This window comes from Colius striatus, assembly GCF_028858725.1.
Source record: "Colius striatus isolate bColStr4 chromosome 26 unlocalized genomic scaffold, bColStr4.1.hap1 SUPER_26_unloc_1, whole genome shotgun sequence".
Taxonomy (NCBI): domain Eukaryota; kingdom Metazoa; phylum Chordata; class Aves; order Coliiformes; family Coliidae; genus Colius; species Colius striatus.
In genome coordinates, this window is record NW_026908395.1 from 103,621 (window position 1) to 129,940 (window position 26,320).

The 26,320-nt window shown below is 66.5% G+C and overlaps 4 protein-coding genes across 4 annotated transcripts; 3 read left to right on the forward strand and 1 right to left on the reverse strand.

The window, feature by feature from the left end:
• Nucleotides 1-238: 238 nt before the first annotated feature.
• Nucleotides 239-9,230, forward strand: PPP1R13L (protein phosphatase 1 regulatory subunit 13 like). Its single transcript, XM_062019634.1, is given in 15 exon segments — nucleotides 239-301; nucleotides 713-831; nucleotides 1,253-1,601; nucleotides 2,141-2,239; nucleotides 2,614-2,702; nucleotides 3,155-3,247; nucleotides 3,249-3,570; nucleotides 4,367-4,494; nucleotides 4,496-4,705; nucleotides 4,707-4,778; nucleotides 5,475-5,651; nucleotides 6,784-6,917; nucleotides 7,515-7,681; nucleotides 8,305-8,504; nucleotides 9,059-9,230. Coding segments are annotated over 15 exon segments (2,253 nt in total). The 5' UTR covers nucleotides 239-246; the 3' UTR covers nucleotides 9,098-9,230.
• Nucleotides 9,231-9,954: 724 nt separating this feature from the next.
• On the forward strand, nucleotides 9,955-11,311 carry LOC133629025 (cytochrome c oxidase subunit 7A1, mitochondrial-like). The gene is given in 5 exon segments (XM_062019628.1): nucleotides 9,955-10,029; nucleotides 10,421-10,516; nucleotides 10,628-10,657; nucleotides 10,659-10,713; nucleotides 11,162-11,311. Coding segments are annotated over 5 exon segments (252 nt in total). The 5' UTR covers nucleotides 9,955-10,014; the 3' UTR covers nucleotides 11,218-11,311.
• Nucleotides 11,312-14,065, reverse strand: SNRPD2 (small nuclear ribonucleoprotein D2 polypeptide). The gene is made up of 3 exons (XM_062019627.1): nucleotides 13,986-14,065; nucleotides 12,806-12,985; nucleotides 11,312-12,166 (listed from the first exon to the last, which is right to left on the reverse strand). Coding segments are annotated over exons 1-3 (357 nt in total). The 5' UTR covers nucleotides 13,988-14,065; the 3' UTR covers nucleotides 11,312-11,991.
• Nucleotides 14,066-15,207: 1,142 nt separating this feature from the next.
• HIF3A (hypoxia inducible factor 3 subunit alpha) lies at nucleotides 15,208-25,964 on the forward strand. Its single transcript, XM_062019613.1, has 12 exons — nucleotides 15,208-15,253; nucleotides 18,401-18,591; nucleotides 19,228-19,364; nucleotides 19,613-19,697; nucleotides 20,072-20,187; nucleotides 21,652-21,833; nucleotides 22,339-22,445; nucleotides 22,887-23,034; nucleotides 23,887-24,037; nucleotides 25,045-25,113; nucleotides 25,682-25,788; nucleotides 25,841-25,964. Exons 1-12 carry the CDS (start codon nucleotides 15,231-15,233, stop codon nucleotides 25,962-25,964), a joined length of 1,440 nt encoding a protein of 479 aa, XP_061875597.1. The 5' UTR covers nucleotides 15,208-15,230.
• Nucleotides 25,965-26,320: the final 356 nt, after the last annotated feature.

The following is a 26,320-nucleotide window of genomic DNA, read 5'->3' on the forward strand; positions in this document are numbered from 1 at the left end:
GCTGCGTTCCCAAGGGATCGGGGCACACCCCCAAAACACCCCCCCAGCACCCTAAAACCCACCCCCAGCACCCCAAAACCCACCCCAAAAGTCACCCCCAGACCCTCCAAACCCACCCCCAGACCCCCCAAAACCCACCCCCAGACCCCCCAAACTCACCTTCAGCACCCCAAAATTCCCTCAGCCCCCCAAAACCCACCCCCAGCCCCCCCATAAATCACACCCCCCCCCCCAGCAGAGCTCAGGATGGCGAGTGAGAGGCTGAGCAGCGCTCAGGACCTGCTGGATCTGACCTTCCAGTGTGAGTTGAGGGGGGCACCCATGGGTGGGGGGCACCCAAACCCCTTTTGGGACCCCCCACTCGTGTCTGTGACCCTCCACTTGTGTTTTACCCCCCCACCCATGTTTATTCCCCCCCCCCCCACTCCCCAAGCCCTGAATCTCCCCTTCCAGTGTCATTTGGGGGGGCTGGGGGGCACCCATGGGTGGGGGAGCAGCACCCAAACCCCTTTTAGGACCCCCCCACATCCCCCACTCGTGTTTTTACCCCCCCACTCATGTTTATTCCCCCCCCCCCCACTCCCCAAGCCCTGAATCTCCCTCTCTGATGTGATTTGGGGGGCACCCATGGGTGGGGGGGTAGCACCCAAACCCCTTTTGGGACCCCCCACTCGTGTCTGTGACCCCCCCACGCGTGTTTTTGCCCCCCCAGCCCTGGCCATGCAGCACATGGACCTGAAGCAGGTTGAGCTGGACTCAGCTGTGGCCAAAGTGGATGAATTGTCCCGACAGCTCGAATCCCTTTGGAGTGACAGCCCTGGGCCCCCCAAGGTGGGGTTTGGGGGGGTCCCTGAGGGTTTGGGGGGGTCCCTGAGGGTTAGGGGGGGTCCCTTAATTTGGGGGGAAGGCACTTGGGGGACCCCCATTGTCCTTCAAACTCCCCTTTTCCCTTCCTTTCCCTGTGCCCAGGGTTTGGGGGGGTCCCTGAGGGTTTGGGGGGGTCCCAGAGGATTGGAGGGACCCCTAAATTTGGGGAGGGAGTACTTAGTGGACCCCCATTGTGCCTCCCACTCCCTTAAACCCTCCCTTTCCCTCCCTGTGCCCAGGATTTGGGGGAGGTCTCTGAGGTTTGGGGGGTACTCGAGGTTTGGGGGGGTCCCAGAGGGTTGAGAGAGACCCCAAATTTGAGGAGGGCACTTGGGAGACCCCATTGTCCCCCCCAATGCCTTAAATCCCCCCCTTTCCCTCCCAGGAGCAGTTTAGGACCCTCAGCCCCAGGAGCCTGCTACTGGACCCCCCTGATTTTTTGGGGGAGACTTTGGGGGTCCCCAATTCTCCTCGTGGCCCCCCCCAGGATCGGGCCCCATCCCCCAGACCCAAAGTCTTGGCAGTGCCCTATGAAGGGTTGGCACTGCCAAGCCCTGGCGGGGGGGGCACAGGGGCAGGAGGGGGGGGTCGAGCCCCCTCCCCACGTCTCCATCGACCTTATGAGCTGTTGGGGTTCGGGGGGGGGTCCCCTCGAATTGGGGAGGGGGTTTGTGCCCCCCCTGCACCTCCCCCCTATGAGCTGCAGGGGCTGTACCCCACCATCTGGGCACAGGGTAAGGGCTTGGGAGGGGGGGTTGGGGGAGGATTTGGAGGGGTTTGGGGGGGCTCTGGGGGTTTGAGGGGTGGTCGGGGTGGTTTGGGGGGCTTGAGGGGGATTTGGGGTATTTGAGGGGTGGTTGGGGGGACATTGAGGGGGTTTGAGGGGGATTTGGGGGGTTTGAGGGGGTTTTGAGGGGTGGTTGGGGGGGATTTAGGGGTTTTGGGGGGACTTTGGGGTGTTTGAGGGGGATTGGGGGGGTGTTTGAGGGTATTTGGGGAGTTTTGGGGGGGTTGGAGTGTTTGAGGGGTGGTTGGGGGGCACTGGGGGGTTTCAGAGGGGTTTGAGAGGTGGTTGAGGGGATCTGGGGGGGCTTTGGGGGGTTTGAGGGAGATTTGGGGGGTTTGAGGGGGGTTTGGGGGGATTTGAGGGGGGTTTGGGTGGGTTTTTGGGGGGTTGGGGTGTTGGGAGGGTTATGGGATGATGAGGAGGTGTCAAGACCCTATTTTTGGGGGGGGTCTCACCCCATTTTTGGGGTCTCCCCCCTCCCCCCAGACGATTCAGTGCTCAAGCGGCGGCCCCAGAAGAGCTGGAACGAGTCTGACCTGGACGTGGCTTATGAGAAGAAACCCCCCAACTCGGGGGGCTACGAGCGTCAGTCTGGGGGGGCACATGGGGGGGGCCCGGGGGGGGGCACGTGGAGGGGGGCACAAGCCAAGGGTGGCACCTGGGGTGATTTGGGGGGGTCCAAAGGGGCATTTTGGGAGGCAGGGGGCAGAGACAGAAGTTGGGGGGGGGGATTGGGGGGGGGATCCTGGGGTAATTGGGGGGGTCCTGGGGTCAGTTGGGGGGGGGGGCACATGGGAGGGCACAAGCCAAGGTTGGCACGTGGAGTGAATTGGGGGGGGTCCAAAGGGCCATTTTGGGGGGTGTTTTGGGGCACGGGGGTTGGAGACAGAGCTTGGAGGGGGGGTCTTGGGGTCATTTAGGGGGGGGTCTTTAACCTTGATGCCCCCTCCCCATACCAGGTACCACCGAGGGGCAACCAGGGGCACGACCCCCCCCCTTGAGCTTGGCTCTGGCACCTTGGAGGGAATCGAGCTTGGATGGGCACAAGGTGGGTGCCAAGGTGGGGGGGGGGGGGTCGAGGGGGGGGGGTTAAAATGGACAAGGGGGGGTAAAAATGGGCAGGGGGGGTTAAAATGGGCAGGGGGGGCACCTTCTGACCTCTCTTTGCTCTCCCCCCCCCTCCAGGATGGCACCTACGGGGGTGGGCACAGTGCCACCACCCCTGGGGGGGGACTCACTGGGCAAGGGGGGGGTCAAATGGACAAGGGGGGGTAAAAATGGGCAAGGGGGGGTAAAAATGGGCGGGGGGGGGCACCTTCTGACCTCTTCTTCCTCTTCCCCCCCCCCAGGATGGCACCTACGGGGGTGGGCACAGTGCCACCACCTCTGGGGGGGGGGACATACAGGGCAAGGGGGAGGGAGGTCAAATAGACAAGGGGGGGTTAAAAATAGGCGGGGGGGGGGCACCTTCTGACCTCTTCTTCCTCTCCCCCCCCCCAGGATGGCACCTACGGGGGTGGGCACAGCGCCACCCTCCCTCGGAACTACAAAGTGTCGCCCCTGGCGGGGGGGGGGAGGGGGGGGGGAGGCCCTTTTCCGCCGCTCAGCGCCCACCCCCCCGGGGGCCCGGGGCTGGCCCCAGTCCCAGCAGCCCGTGTCCCGCATCCCCGTGCCCCCCCCCGCCGGGAGACCCCCCCCCCGCCACAAGCCTTTGCCCCTCTCCGTCATCTTCAAGCTGCAAAACGCCTTCTGGGAGCAGGGGGGGTGGGGGGGGGAAGGGGGGGCTGGGGGGGGGTTTCGGGGGCTCCCCCTTGGCCCCTCCCCCTCTCCGTCCCCCCCACCTTCAGCCGCCTCTCGGGGACCCCAAAAGCTGCCGCCGCTGCCCCAGGGGCCGCCCCCGGCGCTGCCAGGGGAAGGTGAGTGGGGGGGGGGGGAAGGGGGCGGGGCTACGGCACGGTGGGCGGGGCTTGAGGGGGCGTGGCGGGCGGTGGCTTTTAACAGGGGGCGTGGCCTGGCGGGGGATGTGGGCGTGGCTTAATGGAGATGTATGAATGGGATGTGGGCGTGGCTTTGACTTGGGGGCGTGGCCTGACGTTGTAGTGGTCGTGGTTTGTGGTTGGGGGCGTGGCTTTGTGAGAGGTGGGCGGGGCTTTAGGGGCTTGGTCGTGGGGGGCTGAAGGGGTCTCAGTACCCGGTTACCGGAGCCCTCTGACCGTGTGCCGGGCTGGGGAGGGGTCTCGGTGCCCGGTCCCGGGACTCTGGGGTGGGGAGGGGTCTCAGTGCCCGGTTCTGGGGCTGAGGAGGGGTCTCGGTGCTGCAGCCCCCCGTGTTCTGGGGCTTGGGGAGGGGTCTCGGTTCCTCCTCCCGGGACCCTGGGGCTGGGGAGGGGTCTCAGTGCCCGGTTCTGGGGCCGAGGAGGGGTCTTAGTGCCCGGTTCTCTCACCCTGGGGCTTGGGGAGGGGTCTTGGTACCCTGTTCTGGGGCTGGGGAGGGGTCCCGGTGCTGCAGCCCCCCGTGTTTTGGGGCTTGGGGAGGGGTCTCGGTGCCCAGTTCTGGGGCTGGGGAGGGGTCTCGGTGTCCGGTTCCCTCACCCTGGGGCTTGGGGAGGGGTCCCGATGCCTCCTCCCGGGACCCTGGGGCTGGAGAGGGGGGGTCTCAGCCCCATCGTCCCCCCTCTAACCGCAGCCCCCTCCCCTTCTCCCCCCCTCGCAGCCCCTTCCCGAGCCGACCCCTCCCCAGGCGATGCCGAACCGGAGCTGGAGCGTTTCCTCCAGGGGGGGGGTCTCGAAGGCGACCCCCTGAGCCGCCCGCTGAGCCCCACCCGGCTCCAGCCCGTCCTGCCCCCCCGAAGCGCAGCGAGACCCCGAGTTCGGGGAGGTCGCTCGTGTGTTGGCTCAGATGCCGCGACCCCTCAAGCGCCGGGGCTCGATGGAACAGAGCCCGGGAGCTCTGGTGCCGCCCCCCCGCTCCCGCCAGTACCGGCAGCTCATCAGCCGCCTCCTGCACCGGGCCCCCGCCCCCCGCGGCCCCCTCCCCGGCTTCCTCCCCTTCCCCCTCCTCCTCCTCCTCCTCCTCCTCCTCACCCCCCGGGGATGCGCCCGAGGCACCGACCCCAGCGCCGCCGGTGGTCGTCGAGAGTCAAAGTCCCCCCCCGGAGACCCCCGGGGGTGCGGGGTCGGGAGGGGGTAAGTGGGGGAGGGGGGATGGGGGGGGTCTGGGGGGATTCTGGGGGTCTGGGGGGGGGGCTGAGGGGGTCGAGGGGGGGTCTGGGGGGGATTCTGGGGGTCTGGGGGGGGTCTCAGGGTCTCTGGGGTGGTCGTCGAGGGTCAAAGACCCCCCTGGAGACCCCTGGGAGTGGGGGGTCAGGAGGGATGAGAAGGGGGGGGTCTGGGGGGGCCTGAGGTGGCTGGTGCCCCCTGAAGTGCCAATTGAAGACCCCCCCCAAAGTGTCTCTCAGAGCCCCCCGAGGTGCCACTCAGTGCCCAGGGACCCTCAAAGCCCCCCAAGATGCCACTCAAAGCCCCCCAAAGTGCCACTCAGAGCCCCCCACAATGCCACACAGTGCCCAGGGACCCTCGGAGTGCCACCCTGTGCCCAGTGTCCCTTGTAGCCCCCCAAGATGCCACTCAAAGCCCCCCAAGATGCCACTCAAAGCCCCCTGAGGTGCCACTCAAAGCCCAGTGTCCCTTGTAGCCCCCCAAGATGCCACTCAAAGCCCCCCAAGATGCCACTCAAAGCCCCCTGAGGTGCCACACCAGTGCCCAGGGACCCTCAGACCCCCCCCCCAGGTACCACATGGTGCCCTGCCAGCCATGCCCAGACCCCTGAGCCCCTGTCCCCGTGCCCTGTGCCCCAGGAGCTGCGCTCTGCCCTGCGGGACCCCTCGTGCCCCCGGCGCCGGGCGGCCGGTGCCCACGTGCGCCTGGACCCGCTGGTGCTGCTGCTGGACGCGGCGCTGAGCGGGGAGCTGGACGTGGTGCAGCAGGCTGTGGCTGAGGTGGGCACAGGGGGTGCCAGGGGGGTGCCAGGGGGGCTGGGGGGTGCCAGGGGGGTGCCAGGGGAGCTGGATGTGGTGCAGCAGGCTGTGGCTGAGGTGGGCACAGGGGGTGCCAGGGGGTCTGGCAGAGGGGCTGGGGGGTGCCAGGGGGGTGCCAGGGGAGCTGGACGTGGTGCAGCAGGCTGTGGCTGAGGTGGGCATAGGGGGTGCCAGGGGGGTGCCTGGGGGGTGCCAGAGGGGCTGGGAGGTGCCAGGGGGGCTGGGGGTGCCAGGGGGGCTGGGGGGTGCAGCAGGCTGTGGCTGAGGTGGGCACAGGGGGTGCCAGGGGGGGTGCCAGGGGGGCTGGGGGGTGCCAGGGGGGCTGGATGTGGTGGAGCAGGCTGTGGCTGAGGTGGGCACAGGGGGGTGCCAGGGGGGCTGGGGGGTGCCAGAGGGGCTGGGAGGTGCCAGGGGGGCTGGGGGTGCCAGGGGGGCTGGGGGGTGCAGCAGGCTGTGGCTGAGGTGGGCACAGGGGGTGGCCAGGGGGGCTGGGGGTGCAAGGGGGGCTGGCAGAGGGGCTGGAGGGGTGGCAGGAAGGCAGAGGGGCTGGGGGATGCCAGGGGAGCTGGACGTGGTGCAGCAGGCTGTGGCTGAGGTGGGCACAGGGGGTGCCAGGGGGATTTTGGGGTGCTCTGTGAGGTTTTGGGGGGCTGGGGGATGTCAGTGGGGTTTTGGGGGGCTCTGGGAGGCTGGCAGGGGGGGTCAGCAGGGTGGGCACAGACCTTGTGCCCCCACCCCAGCTGCAGGACCCCAGCCAGCCCAACGAGGAGGGCAGGGAGGGATGGCAGGGGGGTTTGGGGGGCTGTGAGGGGTTTTGGGGGGCTCAGGGGGGTTTGGGGGGCTCTGGGGCGTTTTGGGGGGCTGTGAGGGGTTTTGGGGGGCTGTGGGGGCGTCTGTCAGGGTGGGCACAGCCCGTGTGCCCCCTCCCCAGCTGCAGGACCCCAGCCAGCCCAAGGAGGAGGGCACAGAGAGGTGTGAGGGGCACTGGAGGTGCCAGGGGGGGTTTGGGGGGCTGTGAGGGGTTTTGGGGGGCTCAGGGGGGTTTTGGGGGGGGTCTGTCAGGGTGGGCACAGCCCCTGTGCCCCCTCCCCAGCTGCAGGACCCCAGCCAGCCCAACGAGGAGGGCATCACTGCCCTGCACAATGCCATCTGTGGCGCCAACCACCACGTGGTGCAGTTCCTCATCGCCAGCGGCGCCGACGTCAACTCCCCCGACAGCCACGGCTGGTGAGGGGGGGACCCCAAAAACGGGGGGCCCCCAAAGAGGGGGGGAGGGGTCTCCAAATTGGAGGAGACTCCAAACAGGGAGAGACACCCCAAAGGGAGGGGGACACAGGGGACCCCCAGAGGTGAGGGGACCCCCCCAAAGAGGGCTGGTGAAGGGGGGACCCCAAAAACGGGGAGATGACACCCCAAATTGGGGGAAAGGGGACACAGGGGACCCCTAAAGAGGGGTGAGGCACTGGGAGGTGATGGGGGGGTACTGGGAGACACTGGGCGGTGATGGGCAGCACTGGGGAGGAACTGGGAAGTGACTGGGAGCACTGGGAGGTGATGGGGGGCAATTGGGGAGCACTGGAAAGTAACTGGGGGTACTGGGGGGGCACTAGGAGTTGGAGCACTGGGAGGCACTGGGAGGTTATGGGGAGCACTGGGAGGCACTGGGAACACTGGGAAGTGATTGGGAGCAGTGGGAGGCGCTGGAAAATTGGGGGGTACTGGGGAGCACTGGGAGATACTGGGAGGGCACTGGGAGCTGATGGGAGGCACTGGGAGGGGTACTGGGATGGGATATCTCAGGGGGACCCCCCTTGTTTGCTCCAGGACCCCCCTGCACTGCGCAGCCTCGTGCAATGACACCAGTGTGTGCGTGGCCCTGGTGCGCCACGGCGCCGCCGTGTTCGCCAGCACGGGCAGCGACGGCAGCCTGGCACTGGACAAGTGTGACCCCTACCGGGACGGCTACGTCGACTGCTACAGCTACCTCAGCGGTACTGGGAGCACTGGGAGGCACTGGGGGATGATGGGAGGCACTGGGAGGCACTGGGAGGGCACTGGGAGATGATGGGGGGCACTGGGAGGGCACTGGGGGATGATGGGAGGCACTGGGGGGCACTGGGAGGGCACTGGGGGATCATGGGGGCCACTGGGAGGCACTGGGAGGTCACTGGGGGGTGATGGGGGGCACTGGGAGGCACTGGGAGGGCATTGGGGAATCATGGGGGGCACTGGGAGGTCACTGGGGGGTGATGGGGGGCACTGGGAGGCACTGGGGGAGGGGTTAAGTGGGCTTTTGAGGGTCCCAGTGGGTTTAGGAGCTGTTTTAAGGCCCCAAGCCAGGTTTAGAAGCCTGTTTAGTGCCCCAAGTCAGGTTTAGGAGCTGTTTTAGTGCCCTAAGCCGTGTTTAGGAGCAGTTTCAGTGCCCTAAGCTGGGTTTAGGAGCTGTTTTAAGGCCAAAAGCCGGGTTTAGGAGCTGTTTTAGTGCCCTAAGCCGGGTTTAGGAACCGTTTTAGTACCCCAAGCCGGGTTTAGGAGCCATTTCAGTGCCCAGAGCCAGGTTTAGGAGCCGTTTCAGTGCCCAGAGCCGTGTTTAGGAGCCGCCTTGTGCCTGCAGAGGTGGAGCAGAGCATGGGGGTGCAGAACAGCGGCGTGGTTTACGCTCTCTGGGACTACAGCGCTGCCCTGGGGGACGAGTTGTCCTTCCGTGAGGGCGAGGCCGTGACCGTCCTGCGGCGGCAGCACCGCGACGAGCTCGACTGGTGGTGGGGGTCCCTCTACGGCCACGAGGGGCTGGTGCCCAGGAACTACTTTGGGGTGAGGAGAGGGGGGGGTCCCACAGCACCCATGGCTGTGGGGAGGGGTCTCATGGCACCCATGGCTGTGGGGAGGGGTCCCATGGCTCTGGGGAGAGGGGTCCCATAGCAGCCATGGCTCTGAGGAGGGGGTCCCATGGCACCCCTGGCCATGGGGAGGGGTCCTACAGCTCTGAGGAGGGGTCTCATGGCACCCATGGCTGTGGGGAGGGGGGGTCCCATAGCACCCATGGCTGTGGGGAGGGGTCTCATGGCACCCCTGGCCATGGGGAGGGGTCCCAGAGCCCCAAAGGGGTCCCCCAGCACCCAGAGCCATTGGGGGAGGGTCTCATGACCATGGTGGGGGGGTGGGGGGGCCCCAGAGCACCCATGGCCATTGAGGGGGGGAGGGTCCCACAGCCCATGGGGGGGGTCTCCCAGCACCCACGACCACCCCACAGCTCCCATGGGGCACCTCCAACCTTGGTGGGGGGTCTCCCAGCCCCTCCAACCCCCCCTTGTGCTTTTGGGGGGCACCTTTGACCCCCATTTCCCCTCCCCCACCCCCCCCCCCAGCTCTTCCCCAGGGTGAGGCCACAGAGGAAGAAAGAGTGAGGGGGGGTCCCTGCACAGACCCCCCCAAAGGAGACATCGGGGGGCACCCCCTCAGCCGCCCCCACCCCCCAAAAGTGGCACCGGGGTGCCCCCTCCCCCCCCTTTGCCCCTCCCCCCATGGTGGTGGGTTCCTGGGGAGCATAAAGAGCCTTTGGCTGCACAAGGGTGGTCTCCGGCCTCTGACTGGGGGGCACTGGGATCAACTGGGGAGGGCTGGGATCCACTGGAGGGGGGGTCTTACAATGGTCTGGGGGGGGCTGGAACGAAGGGGGGGGCTGGAAATGGTGTAGGGGGGGACTGGAATGAACTGGAGGGGGCTGGGATCAACTGGGGGGGGGTCTTAGAATGGTCTGGGGGGGCTGGAATGAACTGGGAGGGACTGGGAAGAACTGGGAGGGGACTGGAGGCAACTGGGGGGGTCTTAAAATGGTCTGAGAGGGGACTTGGAATGAACTGGGAGGGACTGGGAAGAACTGGGAGGGGGCTGGGATCAACTGGGGGGGGGTCTTAGAATGGTCTGGAGGAGGCTGGAATGAACTGGGAGGGACTGGGAAGGACTGGGAGGGGACTGGAGGCAACTGGGAGGGTCTTAAAATGGTCTGGGAGGGTCAGGAAAGGGACTGGGGGGGGCAGAAATGGTCTGGGGGGGGTCTCAGGAGCCGTGGGGGGGGGTCAGAGGGGTCCCGGGTGGGTTGTGGGCGGGGCAACGAGGGAGGGGCGTGGTCTGTGTTAGCCACGCCCCTTGAGACCACACACCTCATTCTCATTGGTCACGCCCCTCACCGTGACTCCGCCCCCTCCCGTGGCCACGCCCCTCCGTATAACAACAACTGTCGCCATGGCCACGCCCCCTCCCGTGGCCACGCCCCCTCCGGTGCCCTTTATCGCGACAGAGGACGCGCGGGGTCGAGCGGAAAATGCGGGTCCTGCGGGTACGGGGGGGGGGGGACATTGGGGGGGGATTTGGGGAGGGGGGGGAGGGGGATCGGGGGGTTGATTTGGGGGGGTAAAGGACACCGGGAGGGGTGGGAAGAGCCTTATAAAGGGGTTAAAGGGGGGTTTGTGGGGGTTTGGGGGGTGGTCTAGGGGGTATTTTAGGGGGGGACACACACGGGGGGATATTCTGGGGGGGGGGGGGGAGGGGGACCAGGAGGTTAATTGTGGGAGGGGGCACCCCGGTGTATTTGGAGGGGGGTAAAAGAGACGGTGGGGGGGGGGGGTGGGGGGGGTGGGAAGAGCCTTATAAAGGGGTTAAAGGGGGGGTTCAGGGCCGTATTTTGGGGTAGGGGGGGTCTCTCACCCCCTCCCCCCCCAAAAAAAAAGGGCGCCCCCCTGTGGCTGCTTCGTTCCTTGGCCCCTCCCCCCACCCCCCCCAGGAGGTTCCTCAACAGAGTCCCTGAGCACCAGAAGCTGTTTCAGGTGGGTTTTGGGGCTTCATTGGGCTAGGAAGGGGTTCATCTTTTGGGGGGGGGTGTCCCTGAAGCCCCCCCACCCCCAAATCTGGTTTAACCCTTTGTGTCCCCCCCCCAGGAGGACAATGGGCTGCCAGTGCATCTGAAGGGGGGGGGCCAAGGACTCAGCCCTGTATCGAGTCACCACGGTGCTGTGCACGGCTGGTGCGGCAAGGAAGGGGTTAAACTGCCCCCCCCGGGGGGGGGGGACTAAGAGGGGGGGCAAGAAATAATGGGGAGGGGGGTTTAAAGGGATATGGGGGGGCAGAAGAGCCCCTGGGAGAGGGGAAAGGGGGGAATCAGAGGGATATGGGGGGGGCAAAAGAGAGTGGGAGGGGAGGGAGAGAGATGGGGGGGCAAAAAGGGGGGGGCAGAGGGAGATGGGGGGGCAGAAGAGCCATTGGGGGGGGGGAAACAGAGTTGGGGGGTGGGGAGAGAGACATGAGGGGGGCAAAAAGGGGGGGTCATATGGATAGGGGGGGTAAAAGGACATGAGGGGGGCAAAAAGGGGGGGGGTCAGGGGGAGATGGGGGGGGCACAAGAGCCCTGGGGGGGCAAAAAGGGGGGTCTCAAGGATCTGGGGAGTCCCTGACCCCCCTGTTGCCCCCCCCAGGTAGCTGCTACGCCCTCTGGGCTCTGCTCCAGGCCTCCAGGCCCAAGAAGAACTGAGGGGGGGGCTCCCCCTGACCCCCCCACCCAGGAAGTGACGTCATCACCCCCCCCACGACCCCCCCCCAAAAATAAAAGGCTCAGCCAATGGGAATGGAGCGTGGAGGCAGCAGCCAATCGGATTTATTGCCCCCCCCCCAATAAAATAACCCCCCCCAAAGGGATCTGGTGGGTCCTGGGGGGATCCCAGTGGATCTTGGGGGGGGGAGGGGGGGGGCAGGGTCAGGGGATCCAGTGGATCCTGGAGGTGTCTCCAGGGGACTGGGGGGGGATCCCAAGAGATCCCAGGGGGGTGGGGGTGTTCCAAGGGATCTGGTGGATCCTGGGGGGGTCCCAGAGGACCTCAGTGGATCTTATTGGGGGTGGGGGAGATCCCAAGGGGGGAGGGGGGGGTTGGTGTGTGTCCCAGGGGGCTCTCAAGGGATCCAGTGGATCCTGAGGGGGGGTCCCAGGGGGATCTGAGAAGTGTCTCAGGAGAACTTGTGGGCTCTGAAGGGGATCCTGTGGCATCCAACAGGCTCCGGAGGAGGATCTCAGGGGATCCACTGGGATCTGAGGAGGACCTTGTGGGATCTGAGGGAGGGATCTCAGGGCATCCAACAGGCTCTGAGGGGGATCTGAAGGGATCTCAGGGGATCTGAAGGGGGTCTGAAGGGATCTGAGGGGATCTGAGGAGGATCTCAGGGGATCTGAAGGGATCTGAAGGGATCTGAGGGGATCCTGTGGCTCTCAGAGCTTCCCACAGCCCCCCAGCAGCTCCCAGTGCCCCCCAGTTCACTTCCCAGCGATGAGGGGGTTGCGCAGGACCACGATGACCGAGTCTCCCCTCAGGAACATCTTGGACACGTATCTGTCCTTGTTGACAGGTTTGGATTTCTTCTTGCCCTTCCCACTCTTGGGCACCTCTGTCCACATCTCCTTCACGTTCTCCAGCACCATGTTGCAGTGCCTGGGGAGGGGCAGCAAAGGGGCACCCTGAGGTCTGGGGGAGGAGGGGGGAGGTTGGGGTACCCCTGAGGGGAAAAGGAGGGGTTGGAGGGGGAGGAAAGGGGGAGGTTTGGGGTGATCCAGAGGGATTTGGGGGCATCTCAAGGGGGTTTGGGGGCAGCTCAGGGGGATTTGGGGGGGCTGAAGGGGATTTTGGGGCATCTCAGGGGGATGGAGTGACCCAGGAGGACTTTGGGGATTGTGAGGAGACCCCTGGGAGTGACTCTGAGGGACATTTAGGACCCTGAGATGATCCAGAGGGACCCTGGGGTGACTCAGAAGGACCTTGAGGTGACTCAGGATGACATCTGGGACCCTGAAATGACCCACAGGGATGTTGAGGAGGCAGCTGGGACTTGGGGTGACCCAGGAGGACATTTAGGACCATGGGGTGAGCCAGGGGGACCTTGGAGTGAGCCAGATGGACGCTGGGGTGACTCAGGAGGACATTTAGGACCATGGGGTGAGCCAGAAGGACCTTGGGGTGACCATGGGGTGACCCAGGAGGACATTTGGGACCATGGGGTGAGCCAGAGGGACCTTGGGGTGACCCTGAGGGCCACTGAGCAGCTTGGGGCCACATGGGGACCCCCTGACCGACCTGTCAAAGGCCTTGACCCGCCCCAGGAGCTTCTTGTTGTTGCGGCAGTTGATGAGCACCTGGGTGTTGTTCTTCACCGACTGGGTGAGCACCGACAGCGGCCCCGTGTTGAACTCCTCCTCCTCCCGCTTCTGCAGCTCCTCCGGCGTCATCTCGCTCTTGGGCTTGTTCAGGAGGCTCCTGCCGGGGAAAAGGGGGTCAGGGGGGACAGAGGGGGTGGGGGGCACGGGGGGGGATACTGGGGGGCACTGGGGGGGGATACTGAGGGCTGTCGGGGCACTTGAGGGTGTCAGAAGGATACTGGGGGGCACTGGGGTGGCTCAGGGGGACACTGGGAGGGTACTGGAGGGCACTGGGGGCTGTTAGGAGGGCACTGGGAGGTGTCAGGGGGACACTGGGGGATATTGGGAGGCACTGTAAAGGTGTCAGAAGGATACTGGGGGCACTGGGGGGATATGGGGAGCACTGGGGGACAATGAAGGGCACTGGAGGGGCACTGAGGGGATACTGGGAGGTGTCAAGGGGATACTGGGGGGCACTGGAGGGTGGCGGAAGGATACTGGGGAGCATTGGGAGGATACTGGGGGCACTGAGAGGATACTGGTGGGCACTGGGACAATACTGGGGAGCACTGAGAGGATACTGGGGACACTGGGACGATACTGGGGGACACTGGGACGATACTGGTGGGCACTGGGACGATACTAGGGACACTGGGACGATACTGGGGAGCACTGGGACGATACTGGGGAGCACTGGGACGATACTGGGACACTGGGAGGATACTGGTGGGCGCTGGGACGATATTGGGGACACTGGGACGATACTGGTGGGCACTGGGACGATACTGGGGACACTGGGACGATACTGGGGGGCACTGGGACGATAGTGGGGACACTGGGACGATACTGGGGGACACTGGGACGATACTGAGGGGCACTGGGACGATAGTGGGGACACTGGGAGGATACTGGGGGACACTGGGACGATACTGGGGGACACTGGGGGCTGTCGGGAGCCCTCAGGCCGCGGCACCGGCCGCTCCGGAGGCCGCGGGGTCCGTGTGTGTGTCTGTGTGTGGGGGGGGCTCGTTCCCTTCCCCATCCCCCCTTGGGGACCCCCTGGGACCCCCTTTAACCCCCCCCCGAGCCCCCCCGAGCCCCCCCCCCCCCAAACTCACATGGCGGCGGCTCCGCGGCTCCCTTTGGCGCGCGCGCGGGGCCACTTCCGGGTCACGTGGGGCGGGGCGCGAGGAGGGGAAGGGGGCGGGGCCAGCCGGCGAGTGGGCGTGTCCAGGGGGCGTGGCCAGGGGAGGAGGCGTGGTCAGGGGAGGGGGCGGGGCCACGGGGCGGCCACGGCGGCAGGAATGGGGGGGGGCTGGAAAGTGACTGTGGGGGCTGGAAATGGTCTGAGGGGAGACTGGAGACAACTGGGATTGACTGGAGACAACTGGGAGGGGTCTTGGAATGGTCTGAAGGGGTCAGGAAAGTGACTGAGGGGGACTGGAAATGGTCTGAGGGGAGACTGGAGACAACTGGGAGAGACTGGAGACAATTAGGGTGGTCTTGAAATGGTCGGGGGGGGCTCAGGAAGGTGACTGAGGGGGCTGGAAATGTTTTTTGGGGGGGCTGGTAATAGCCTGGGAGGGGACTGGGGACAACTGGGAGTGATTGGAGACAACTGGGAGGGGTCTTGAAAAGGTCTGGCGGGGCTGGAAAGTGACCGAGGGGGCTGGAAACAAGTGTGGGGGGGCTGGAAACGGATTGGGGGGGGTCAGAAAATGGTCTGTGGGAGGTCTTGAGGTGGTCTGGGGGTGCTGTGAGGGGTCTGGGGCGGCTGGGAAGGGTCTGGGGGAGCTGGGAAGGGTCTGGGGGGGCTGTGAGGGGTCTGGGGGGGCTGTGAGGGGTCCGGAGGGGTGTGGAAATGGCCCCTGGAGGGGTTAAAAACAGCCTGGGGGAGGGGGGGCGGTCAGGAAGGGGGTAAATGGGGGGGGGGGCGGGTCAGGGGCACCCCTCGGGTCCCGCGCGGAGCCCCCCTGCTCGGCAGGGGGCGTGGCCAGAGCGTAGGGGGGCGTGGCCAGAGCGGGAGGGGCGTGGCTAAAGATGAATGGGATCCTACGGAGAGTGCGCTGGATTGTGGGCGTGGCCTGTGCAGTGGGCGTGGCTTAGCACGGCCATTTATAGCTAAGTGGGCGTGGCTTGAAGTAGGTGGGCGTGGCCGGAGGGGGGTGCGCTTTGGCCATTGGCCAATAAGGGGAGGGGGCGGGACTTTGGGGGGCTGAGGGGGCTCGAGGGGCTTTGGCCAATAGCCAATGAGGGGAGGGGGCGTGTCCGAAGGGGGCGTGTCCGAGGGGAAGGGGCGTGTCCGAGGGGAGGGGGCTCCGGCGCGGTGGGTGCGGAGCGGGAGGGCGGCGGCGGCAGCGGCCATGGACGGGCGGCCCGGGGCGAGGTGCGTTGGGGAGGGGGCGTCGGCAAAGGGGAGGGGGCTCGGGGGAAGGGGGGGGTTCGTTAGGGAGGGGGAGGGGTGAGGTGACCCCCGTCCCCCGCGGGGAAAAGGGGGGAGACAGCGAGGGGGGGTGGGGCATGGGGGTGGGGAACGTGGCTTTAAACTGGGGGGGAGACCCCGCCGAGGGTCCCTGAGCCCCATTTCGGGGGGGGGGGCGGCAAGATCGGGTTTGGGGGGGATGAAACGCGGGGGGAGGGGCAGGATCCCGTGTGGTTTAGGGAGGGGGGAGTGTCCCGGGACACTTTGGGGGGGCTCAGGAGTTGGTTTGGGGGGGTCTCGAGTGAGGAGGGGGGTCAGGATTGGACCCCCACAGGGGTTAACGCGGAGTTTGAGCTATGGAGGGGTCCCGAGGGGGTTTTTAGGGAGGGGGGCGGGGCAGGTCGGGACCCCTTCCCCACCCCCCATCCCGGAGGGGGTCAGGGGGAGCCGTGGGGGGGGGGTCCCGGGGAGTTTTGGGGGGTGGGGGAGGGAGCAACTGTGGGTGCTCGTGGGTGTCGTCGTGGGTGTTGGTGTGAAAGGTGCCGGTGGCCTCGTGCGAGGAGCTGGGGAGACACGTGCCCCCCCTCCCCTCCTCGTGCCACCCTCGTGCAAGCCTCGTGCCCCCTCGTGTCTCCTTGTGCCCCCTCGTGCGAGTCTTGTGCCACCCCTGTGCCCCCTCATGTCATCCTCATACCCCCTTTTGCCCCCATCGTGTCTCCTCGTCCCCCCTTGTGTCACCCTCGTGCCCCCTCGTGCCCCTTTTTGCCCCCCTCGTGCCCCCTCGTGCCCCTTTTTGCCCCCCTCGTGCCAGCCAGGGCAGTGTAGGGTGGGCTGGGGGGGGGGGGGTGTGGGGGTGTGGCACGAGGCCCCTCCCCCTCGTGTTACACGCTCGTGTGCAAGAGCCGTGGGGGCGGAGCCACGCGTGGGGCCGTGTTTACATCACGTGTGGGACACACCCCCCCCGGGACCAGTTGGTACCTGTTACTGGTTCCAGTCAGTTCCCATTTCCTGCTAGTTAGTGCTGTTACTAGTCCCAGTCTGTTCCCAGTTCTTCCCAGTTAGTGGCTGGTTCTGCTCCCAGTTGGTGCCTGTTACTGCTCCCAGTCCGTTCCCAGTTCCTCCCAGTTAGTGGCCAGTTCTGCTCCCAGTCGGTGCCCGTTACTGCTCCAGTCTGTTCCCAGTTCCTCCCAGTTAGTGGCCAGTTCTGCTCCCAGTCGGTGCCTGTTACTGCTCCAGTCCGTTCCCAGTTCCTCCCAGTTAGTGGCCAGTTCTGCTCCCAGTCGGTGCCCGTTACTGCTCCCAGTCCGTTCCCAGTTCCTCCCAGTTAGTGGCCAGTTCTGCTCCCAGTCGGTGCCCGTTACTGCTCCCAGTCCGTTCCCAGTTCCTCCCAGTTAGTGGCCAGTTCTGCTCCCAGTCGGTGCCCGTTACTGCTCCCAGTCCGTTCCCAGTTCCTCCCAGTTAGTGGCCAGTTCTGCTCCCAGTCGGTGCCCGTTACTGCTCCCAGTCCGTTCCCAGTTCCTCCAGTTAGTGGCCAGTTCTGCTCCCAGTCGGTGCCCGTTACTGCTCCCAGTCCGTTCCCAGTTCCTCCCAGTTAGTGGCCAGTTCTGCTCCCAGTCGGTGCCCGTTACTGCTCCCAGTCCGTTCCCAGTTCCTCCCAGTTAGTGGCCAGTTCTGCTCCCAGTCGGTGCCCGTTACTGCTCCCAGTCCGTTCCCAGTTCCTCCCAGTTAGTGGCCGGTCCTGCTCCCAGTCGGTGCCCGTTACTGCTCCCAGTCCGTTCCCAGTCCTCCCAGTTCCCGCGGAGCATTGGTGGGGGGGGAGGGGAGCGTCCACCCGTCCCGAGCCGGAGCTGCCAACGCAACGTGCGGGCGGCGCCTCCTTATTAGCGCAGCTCATTAGCGCAGCTCATTAGCATAGCGCGGGGCTCATTAGCATGGCCACGCCCCCTCCCCCCTTCCCCACCGGCCCCTCCCGCGGCCTCCGGGCGCCGCGCCAGGAACAGCCGGGAACGGGCCGGGAACAGCGAGTCCCCGAGCGCGGCACGTAGGACACGGACACGGGGGGACACGGGCACGGGGGGACACGGGCACGGGGAGGGGGATGGACACGGACACGGGGGGACACGGACACGGGGAGGGGGATGGACACGGACACGGGGGGACACGGGCACGGGGGGACACGGACACGGACACGGGGGGACACGGACACGGGGAGGGGGATGGACACGGACACGGGGGGACACGGACACGGGGGGGACACGGACACGGACACGGGGGGACACGGGCACGGGGAGGGGTACGGACACGGGGGGACACGGAGTTCAGGATGCACTGCGAGTACTCTTGATGCAGCGTGGGTGCTGTGTGGGTGCAGTGTGGGAGCTCAGGGTGCACTGTGGGTGCAGTGTGGGCGCTGTGTAGGTGCAGTGTAGGAGCTCAGGATGCAGCGTGAGTGCAGTGTGGGAGCTCAAGGTGCAGTGTGGGTGCTCAGGGTGCAGTGTGGGTGCAGTGTGGCAGCTCAGGCTGCACTGTGGGTGCTCAGGCTGCAGTGTGGGAGCTCAGGCTGCAGTGTGGGTGCAGTGTGGGAGCGCAGGGTGCAGTGTGGGTGCTCAGGGTGCAGTGTGGGTGCTGTGTGGGTGCAGTGTGGGAGCTCAGGCTGCACTGTGGGTGCACTGTGGGTGCTCAGGCTGCAGTGTGGGAGCTCAGGCTGCAGTGTGGGTGCAGTGTGGGAGCTCAGGCTGCACTGTGGGTGCTCAGGGTGCAGTGTGGGTGCTGTGTGGGTGCAGTGTGGGAGCTCAGGCTGCAGTGTGGGTGCTGTGTGGGTGCACTGTGGGTGCACTGTGGGTGCTCAGCCTGCAGTGTAGCAGCTCAGGCTGCACTGTGGGAGCTCAGGGTGCAGTGTGGGTGCTCAGGGTGCAGTGTGGGTGCTGTGTGGGTGCAGTGTGGGAGCTCAGGCTGCAGTGTGGGTGCTGTGTGGGTGCACTGTGGGTGCACTGTGGGTGCTCAGCCTGCAGTGTAGCAGCTCAGGGTGCAGTGTGGGAGCTCAGGCTGGAGCTCAGGCTGTGCGCTCGCTGGTTGCCCACCCCTCCCGTTTCCCCTCCCCTCTGTTCTCAGGTCGACGCCGGAGCTGCGCAAGGAGCGCTCCCGCGATGCCGCGCGGTGCCGGCGCAGCCGTGAGACCGAGGTGTTCTACCAGCTGGCTCACACGCTGCCCTTCGCCCGCGGCGTCAGCGCCCACCTGGACAAAGCGTCCATCATGCGCCTCACCATCAGCTACCTGCGGGTGCACCGGCTCCTGGCTGCTGGTCAGCGCCCAACCGGCACCCCCTGGCACCCAGGGGACCCCTGAAAGCCCCCTGGAACCTCTGGGCACCCGTGGGACCCCCTGGCACCCCCTGGCACCCAGGGGACCCCTGAAAGCCCCCTGGAAACCCTGAGCACCCATGGGACCCCCTGGGAGCTCCTGGCACATCCTGGCACCCCCTGACACCCATGGGACCCCCTGAGACCCCTGAATCCCCCTGAGACCCCTGGGCACCCAGAGGAGCTCCTAGAACCTCCTGGCACCCATGGGACCCCATGGGACTCCTGAAGCCTCCTGAGACCCCCCCCCAGGCACCTATGGGACCCTCTGGGAACCCTGGGATCTCCTGAGCACCCAGGGGAGCTCCTGGCACCCATGGGACCCCCTGGGACCCCTGAAAAGCCCCCTGGGACCCCTTGGCACCCATGAGAACTCCTGAGACCCCCCCCAAGCACCCAGAGGACCTCTTGGCACCCATACACCCCCCCTTCAGCACCCATAACCCCCCCTCAGCACCCTGAGGACCCCCTGAACTCCCCCCAACCCCACTCCCTCAGCACCCTGACCCCCCTCCCTCCTCCTCCTTCCTTCCCCCCCACCCTGACCCCCACCCTGACCCCCACCCTGACCCCCCCAGGGGCGTGGGCGGCCGCAGCCGAGGGGGTCGATGGGTGCTACGTGAAGGCGCTGAGCGGCTTCCTGATGGTGCTGAGCGACGGGGGAGACATGATCTTCCTGTCTGAGAACGTCAACAGGCTCCTGGGGCTCAGCCAGGTGGGTGGGGGGCACCCATGGGTGGGGGGTGGGGGCACCAGGAAGGTGCTTGTGCAAGGCCTTTGTGCAAGGGTGATGTTTGGGGGGGGGTTCCTTGTGCAAGGCCCCTCGTGCAAGGCCCCACGTGAGGGTGCTCAGCTCAGGGTGCCCTTTGAGGGGGTCCTTGTGCAATGCCCCTGGTGCAAAGCTCCTTGTGCAAGCCCCTGGTGCAAAGGTCCTTGTGCAAGCCCTGCCCCCTGCCGCCGCAGCTCGAGCTGATTGGCCACAGCGTCTTCGACTTCGTCCATCCCTGTGACCACGAGGAGCTGCAGGACGTGCTGAGCCCCCGCCAGGGTGAGCGAGACCCCCCCAAAAACAGACCCCGGGACCCCCAAAACCCCTGAGACCCCCCAAAACCCCTGAGACCCCCCAAACCCACTGGGACCCCCCAAAACACCCACAGGATCCCCCAAAACCAGACCCTGGGACCCCCCAAACCCCCTGAGACCTCCTCAAATCTCCCTGGGACCCCCCCAAAAACCACTGGACCCCCTCCCCAGCACCCTGGAACCCCCCCAAACCCCTGTGCCCCCCATGCTCCTCCAACCCCTTCTTCCCCCCTCCAACCCCCCTGAGACCCCCCAAACCCCTCCTCTGTGCCCTCCCCGTGCCCCCCTCCCCCCTGACGTGCCCCCCTGTGCCCCCCTGTGCCCCCCTGTGCCCCCCAGCCGTGCCCCGTCGCCGGGGGGGTGCCGAGCGCTCCGGGCGCAGCTTTGCCCTGCGCATGAAAAGCACCCTGAGCGGGAGAGGCCGCTGCCTCAACGTCAAGGCTGCCTCCTGGAAGGTACTGGGAGGCACTGGGAGGTGATGGGAGGCACTGGGAGGCACTGGGAGATGATGAGGAGGTATTGGGGGATACTGGGAGGTGATGGGGGGTTTATGGGGGTCTCTGGAGGTCTGTGGGGGTCTCTGAGGTTTGAGGGGAGTCTCTGGGGGTCCATGGGGGTCTGTGGGGGTCTCTGGAGGTCTGTGGGGGTCTGTGGGGTTTGGGGGTGTCCATGGGGGTCCGGGGGGGTCGGTGAGCGCGTGGGTGCTGCAGGTGCTGCACTGTGCCTGTAGATGGGTTGGGGGCAGTCTGTGGGGGTCTGTGGGGGTCTGTGGGGGTCTGTGGGGTTTGGGGGTGTCCGTGGGGGTCCGTGGGGGTCGGTGACCGCGTGGGTGCTGCAGGTGCTGCACTGTGCTGGCCACATGCGCTCGTACACAGGGGTGGGTTTGGGGGGGTCTGTGGGGTTTGGGGGTGTCCATGGGGGTCCGTGGGGGTCTGTGAGCATGTGGGTGCTGCAGGTGCTGCACTGTGCTTATAGATGTGTTGGGGGTGGTCTGTGGGGGTCTGTGGGGGTCTCTGGAGGTCTGTGGGGGTCTGTGGGGTTTGGGGGGGTCTGTGGGGTTTGAGGGGGGTCTGTGGGGTTTGGGGGTGTCCATGGGGGTCCGTGGGGGTCGGTGAGCGCGTGGGTGCTGCAGGTGCTGCACTGTGCCTGTAGATGGGTTGGGGGCAGTCTGTGGGGGTCTGTGGGGGTCTCTGGAGGTCTGTGGGGGTCTGTGGGGTTTGGGGGGGTCTGTGGGGTTTGAGGGGGGTCTGTGGGGTTTGGGGGTGTCCATGGGGGTCCGTGGGGGTCGGTGAGCGCGTGGGTGCTGCAGGTGCTGCACTGTGCCTGTAGATGGGTTGGGGGCAGTCTGTGGGGGTCTGTGGGGGTCTCTGGAGGTCTGTGGGGGTCTGTGGGGTTTGGGGGGGTCTGTGGGGTTTGAGGGGGGTCTGTGGGGTTTGGGGGTGTCCATGGGGGTCCGTGGGGGTCGGTGAGCGCGTGGGTGCTGCAGGTGCTGCACTGTGCCTGTAGATGGGTTGGGGGCAGTCTGTGGGGGTCTCTGGAGGTCTGTGGGGGTCTGTGGGGTTTGGGGGTGTCCGTGGGGGTCCGGGGGGGTCGGTGAGCGCATGGGTGCTGCAGGTGCTGCACTGTGCTGGCCACATGCGCTCGTACGCAGGGGTGGGTTTGGGGGGGTCTGTGGGGGTCTGTAGGGTTTGAGGGGGGTCTGTGGGGTTTGAGGGGGGTCCCTGGGGGTCCATGGGGGTCCGTGGGGGTCCGTGAGCGCGTGGGTGCCGCAGGTGCTGCACTGTGCTGGCCACATGCGCTCGTACGCAGGGGTGGGTTTGGGGGGGTCTGTGGGGGTCTGTAGGGTTTGAGGGGGGTCTCTGGGGTTTGGGGGTGTCCGTGGGGGTCCGTGGGGGTCCGTGAGCGCGTGGGTGCCGCAGGTGCTGCACTGTGCTGGCCACATGCGCTCGTACGCGGGCTCCGGGGGCTCGCCGGCGCTGCGCTGCCTGGTGCTGATCTGCGAGGCCATTCCCCACCCCGCGGCCATCGACACCCCCCTGGGCTCCGGGGCCGTGCTCAGCCGCCACTCCATGGACATGAGGTTCACCTACTGCGATGAGAGGTGGGGGGCAGCCTGGGACCCCCACCCTGACCCCCACCCCTGACCCCCACCCACGCCACAGCACCCCCAGATCCTCCCCTTCCAAACCCCAGCACCCCCAAACCCAGCACCCCAACATCTCCCTCCACACTGCATGGCCATGAGCTGAGATGAGAGGTGGGGGGCAGCCTGGGACCCCCACCCTGACCCCCACCCTGACCCCCACCCATGCCCCAGCACCCCCAAACCCAGCACCCCAACATCTCCCTGTCCCCACTCCATGGCCATGAGCTGGGATGAGGGGTGGGGGGCACCCTGAGACCCCCAACCTGACCCCCACCCACACCCTGAGACCCCCAACCTGACCCCCACCCACACTCCAGCACCCCAAAATCCCTCCTCCAGCACCTACTTGAGTCCTGTCTGACTCTGGAGTAGGGGGGTGTTTGGGTTTGGAGGGTCCCCTCTGAATGTGGGGGGTCTCCTCTGACTCTGGGGGTCCCCTCTGAGTGTGGGGGGTCCCCAGGATCGGGGAGGTGGCTGGGTACAGCCCCGAGGAGCTGCTGGGCTGCTCCCTCTACGAGTACGTGCACGCGCTGGACTCCGACACCCTGAGCAGGAGCGTGCACTCCCGTGAGTGTGCACCCCAAACCCAGCCCTGCACCTCCAAACCCACCCCTGCACCCCAAACCCCTCCCTGCACCCCCAAACCCACCCCTGCACCCCAAACCCTCAGCAGGAGCGTGCACTCCTGTGAGTGTGCATCCCCAAACCCAACCCCTGCACCCCTAAAGCCCTCTTTGGCACCCCAAATCCCCCCAATAATGCCCAAGACACCTCAATACCCACCTTGGGCACCCCTAAACCCCCTGATACCCCCTTGGGACACCCCAATACCCCACCAGGACACCCCCAAATCCCTCCTTGGGCACCTTTAAGCCTCCTGATACCTCCTTGGGACACCCTAATACCCACCTTGGCACCCCAAACTCCCCCGTTGGACACCCCTAAACCCCCTGATACCCCCTTGGGACACCCCCATGAGGTGCTGAGCCCCCCGCTTTGCCCCCCCAGTGCTGAGCAAGGGGCAGGCAGTGACCAGCCAGTACAGGTTCCTGGCCAAGCGAGGGGGGTTCCTGTGGGCACAGACCCAGGCCACCGTCATCGCCAACAGCCGCAGCGCCCAGCCCGAGGGCATCGTGTGCCTGCACTTTGTGCTCAGGTGGGGACACCCCTGGGGTCACCTGGGGTCACCTGGGGTCATGTGGGGTCACAAACACGGGCACAGGAGCCACTGTGGTTGGCATCAGGCCAAAGGCATCGTTGGCTTCCAGTTGGTCCTTGGATGGAGACACCAGTGAGGACATGAGTGGGGCCATGAATGGGGTCACCTGGGGTCATGTGGGGTCACCTGGGGTCGTGTGGGGTCACCTGGGACCATTTGGGGTCACACACATGGGCACAGGAACCACTGTGGTTGGCACCAGCCCAAGGGCATCGTTGGCCTCCAGCTGGTCCTTGGATGGGGACACCAGTGGGGACATGTGGGGACACACAGAGGCACCTGGGGTCATGTGGGGTCACCTGGGGTCATCTGGGGTCACACATGGGCACAGGAGCCACCGTGGTTGGCACCAGCCCAAGGGCATCGTTGGCCTCCAGCTGGTCCTTGGATGGGGACACCAGTGGGGACACGAGTGGGGTCATGTGGGGGACACACAGAGGCACCTGAGGTCGTGTGGGGTCACCTGGGGTCATTTGGGGTCACACACATGGGCACAGGAGCCACTGTCCTTGGCACCAGCTCAAGAGCATCGTTGGCCTCCAGTTGGTCCTTGGATGGGGACACGAGTGGGGACATGTGGGGACACACAGAGGCACCTGGGGTCATGTGGGGTCACCTGGGGTCATCTGGGGTCACACATGGGCACAGGAGCCACCGTGGTTGGCACCAGCCCAAGGGCATCGTTGGCCTCCAGTTGGTTCTCAGGTGGGACCCCAGTGGGGTCTTTTCCCCCTCCTCCCAACTCTGGGACCCCCCCAGTAAATCGGGGACCCCCCCGTGCCCCCCCAGCCGCGTGGAGCACCGCGCGGGCTCGTCCTGTCGCTGGAGCAGACGCCGGCGCGGGGGGAGGGGCGGCGCGTGCTGCCCCTCCCCCCACCCCCTTCGTGCCGCCCCTCCCCCAGCGACCCCCCCCCCGGAGCCTTCCTCAACATCAGCCTCGGTGCGGCAACTGGGGGGTACTGGGAGCACTGGGAGGGCAGTGGGAAGAGGTGGGAGGGCACTGGGAGGTACTGGGAGGGTACTGGGAGCACTTGGGGGGGTACTGGGGGCACTGGGAGGGCACTGGGGGGTACTGGGAGGGTACTGGGAGCACTGGGAGGGCAGTGGGAAGAGGTGTGAGGGCACTGGGGGGTACTGGGAGGGCACTGGGAGCACTGGGAGGATACTGGGAGGGCAGTGGGAAGAGGATGTGAGGGCACTGGGGGGTACTGGGAGGACACTGGGTATACTGGGAGGACACTGGGAGGTACTGGGAGGGGATTGGGGAGTTACTGAGGGGACACTGGGGACACTGGAGGGTTACTGGGAGGACACTGGTTATACTGGGAAGGGACGGGGGGGGCTTTTGTGGCCCTGGGGACGTTCCAACAGCCCGTTTTTAGGGGGGAGGGGCCCATTTAGGGGTGTTTTTGGGGTCCTGGGGGGGCTCCAGCCATGGGGATTTTGGGGGGGGATGTTTTGGGGGGTCCCCTGACCCCCCCCTTCATTCCAGGGGCATCCCCCCCCGCGGGTCCTGGGGCCTTCCTGCGCCCCCCCCCACGTGGCTGAGGCCGCTCTGCTGAGGGACCCCCAAAAGCTTCTGCTCCCCAGAACTGCTGCAGCTGCTGGGGCCCATCTTCGACCCCCCCCCCGCTGCTGGGGACCCCCCCCCCAACGGAAGGCAACCAGGGGCCCCCCCACAGAGCCCCCCCAAACCGTGAGGAGCTGGGCTGGGGGGGTCTGGGGGGAGGGGTTAGGGGGGTCTTGAGGGGGTTTTGGGTTCTTGGGGGGGGTCTTGAGGGGGTTTTGGGGGTGTTTGGGGGGGTTTTGGGGAGTCTTGAGGGGGTCTTTGGGGTCTCAGGGGGGATCTTGGGGGGCCTTGAGGAGGTTTTGGGGGTGTTTGGGGAGTTTTGGGGTCTCAGGGGGGATCTTGGGGGGCTCTTTAACCCCTTCCCCCTCCCCCCAAAGCCCCCCGAGGCCGAGCTGCTGCCACCGAAGCTTTTTGGGGGGGCCACGGGCCAAACCACGGCCCTGCAGGTAAATGGGGGGGGACACGACACCCCCCATAAACCCCCCCCCAACCCCTCTGTGTGTCCCCCCCCAAACCCTGGACCAGTCCATTCTGTATCGTGGGGGGGTCTGCCCATCCCCCTCCCTCCCGGACTGGTCCATCCCAGCTCTGGGGGGGGTTTCTGACCTTGTACCCCCCCCGACCCAATTTATCGCCCCCTCCCTCCCCCCCCCCCCCGGACCAGTCCATTCTTCGCATGGGGGGGTGGATCTGACCCTGTTCCCCCCCTCTTTCCCCCAGACCAGTCCCTTCCACCCATGTGTGTGGGTTCTGACCTTGTCACCCCCCCCAGACCCCGTTTATGGCCCCCTCTCCCCCCCCCCGCCACCACCCTGGACCAGTCCATTCTGTATCGTGGGGGGGGGTCTGCCCATCCCCCTCCCTCCCGGACTGGTCCATCCCAGCTCTGGGGGGGGTGTTTCTCACCTCATACCCCCCCCAGACCCAATCCATCGCCCCCCCCCGCCCTCCCCCACCCCGGCCGTGTCCATTCGGCCCGCGGGGGGGCGGCTCAGACGGCGTTTCCCCCCCCAGCTCGCCCCGCTGGACCTGGCCATGTTGGCTCCCTACATCCCCATGGACGGCGACTTCCAGCTGGGGCGGGGCCGAGCCGCGCAGGGGGCGTGGCCAGCGCCCGCCAGGCCCCGCCCCCTCGGGCCAGGCCCCGCCCCCTCCGCGCCCGCGCGCCCGCAGCTGCCCGGGCCCCGCCCCCTCGGGCCGAGGCCCCGCCCCGGCCCCGCCCTCCCGCGCTGGGGCAGCGACCCCGCCCTCGGCCACGCCCCCCGGCCACGCCCCGCCAGGAAGAGGCGAGCGCTGATTGGCGGAGAGGGGCGCGGGGGGCGGGGCTTGGCGGGGGAAGGGGCGGGGCTTGGCGGGGCGAGGGTTAATGGCTGGGGTTAATTGGGGCGGGGTTAATGGAGCTGTGTTAATGAGGGGCGGGGTTAATTGGGTGGGGTTAATTGGGAAGGGGTTAATTGACCTGTGTTAATAAGGGGCGGGGTTAACGAGGGGCAGGGTTAATTGGGAGGGATTAATTGGGGAGGGGTTAATTGACCTGTGTTAATTAGGGGGGTGGGGTTAATGAGCAGAGTCAACGCGGGTTAATTGAGGTGGGGTTAGTTGGGGCGGGGTTAATGGACCTGTGTTAATTGGGGTTGGGCTTAATTGGGGAGG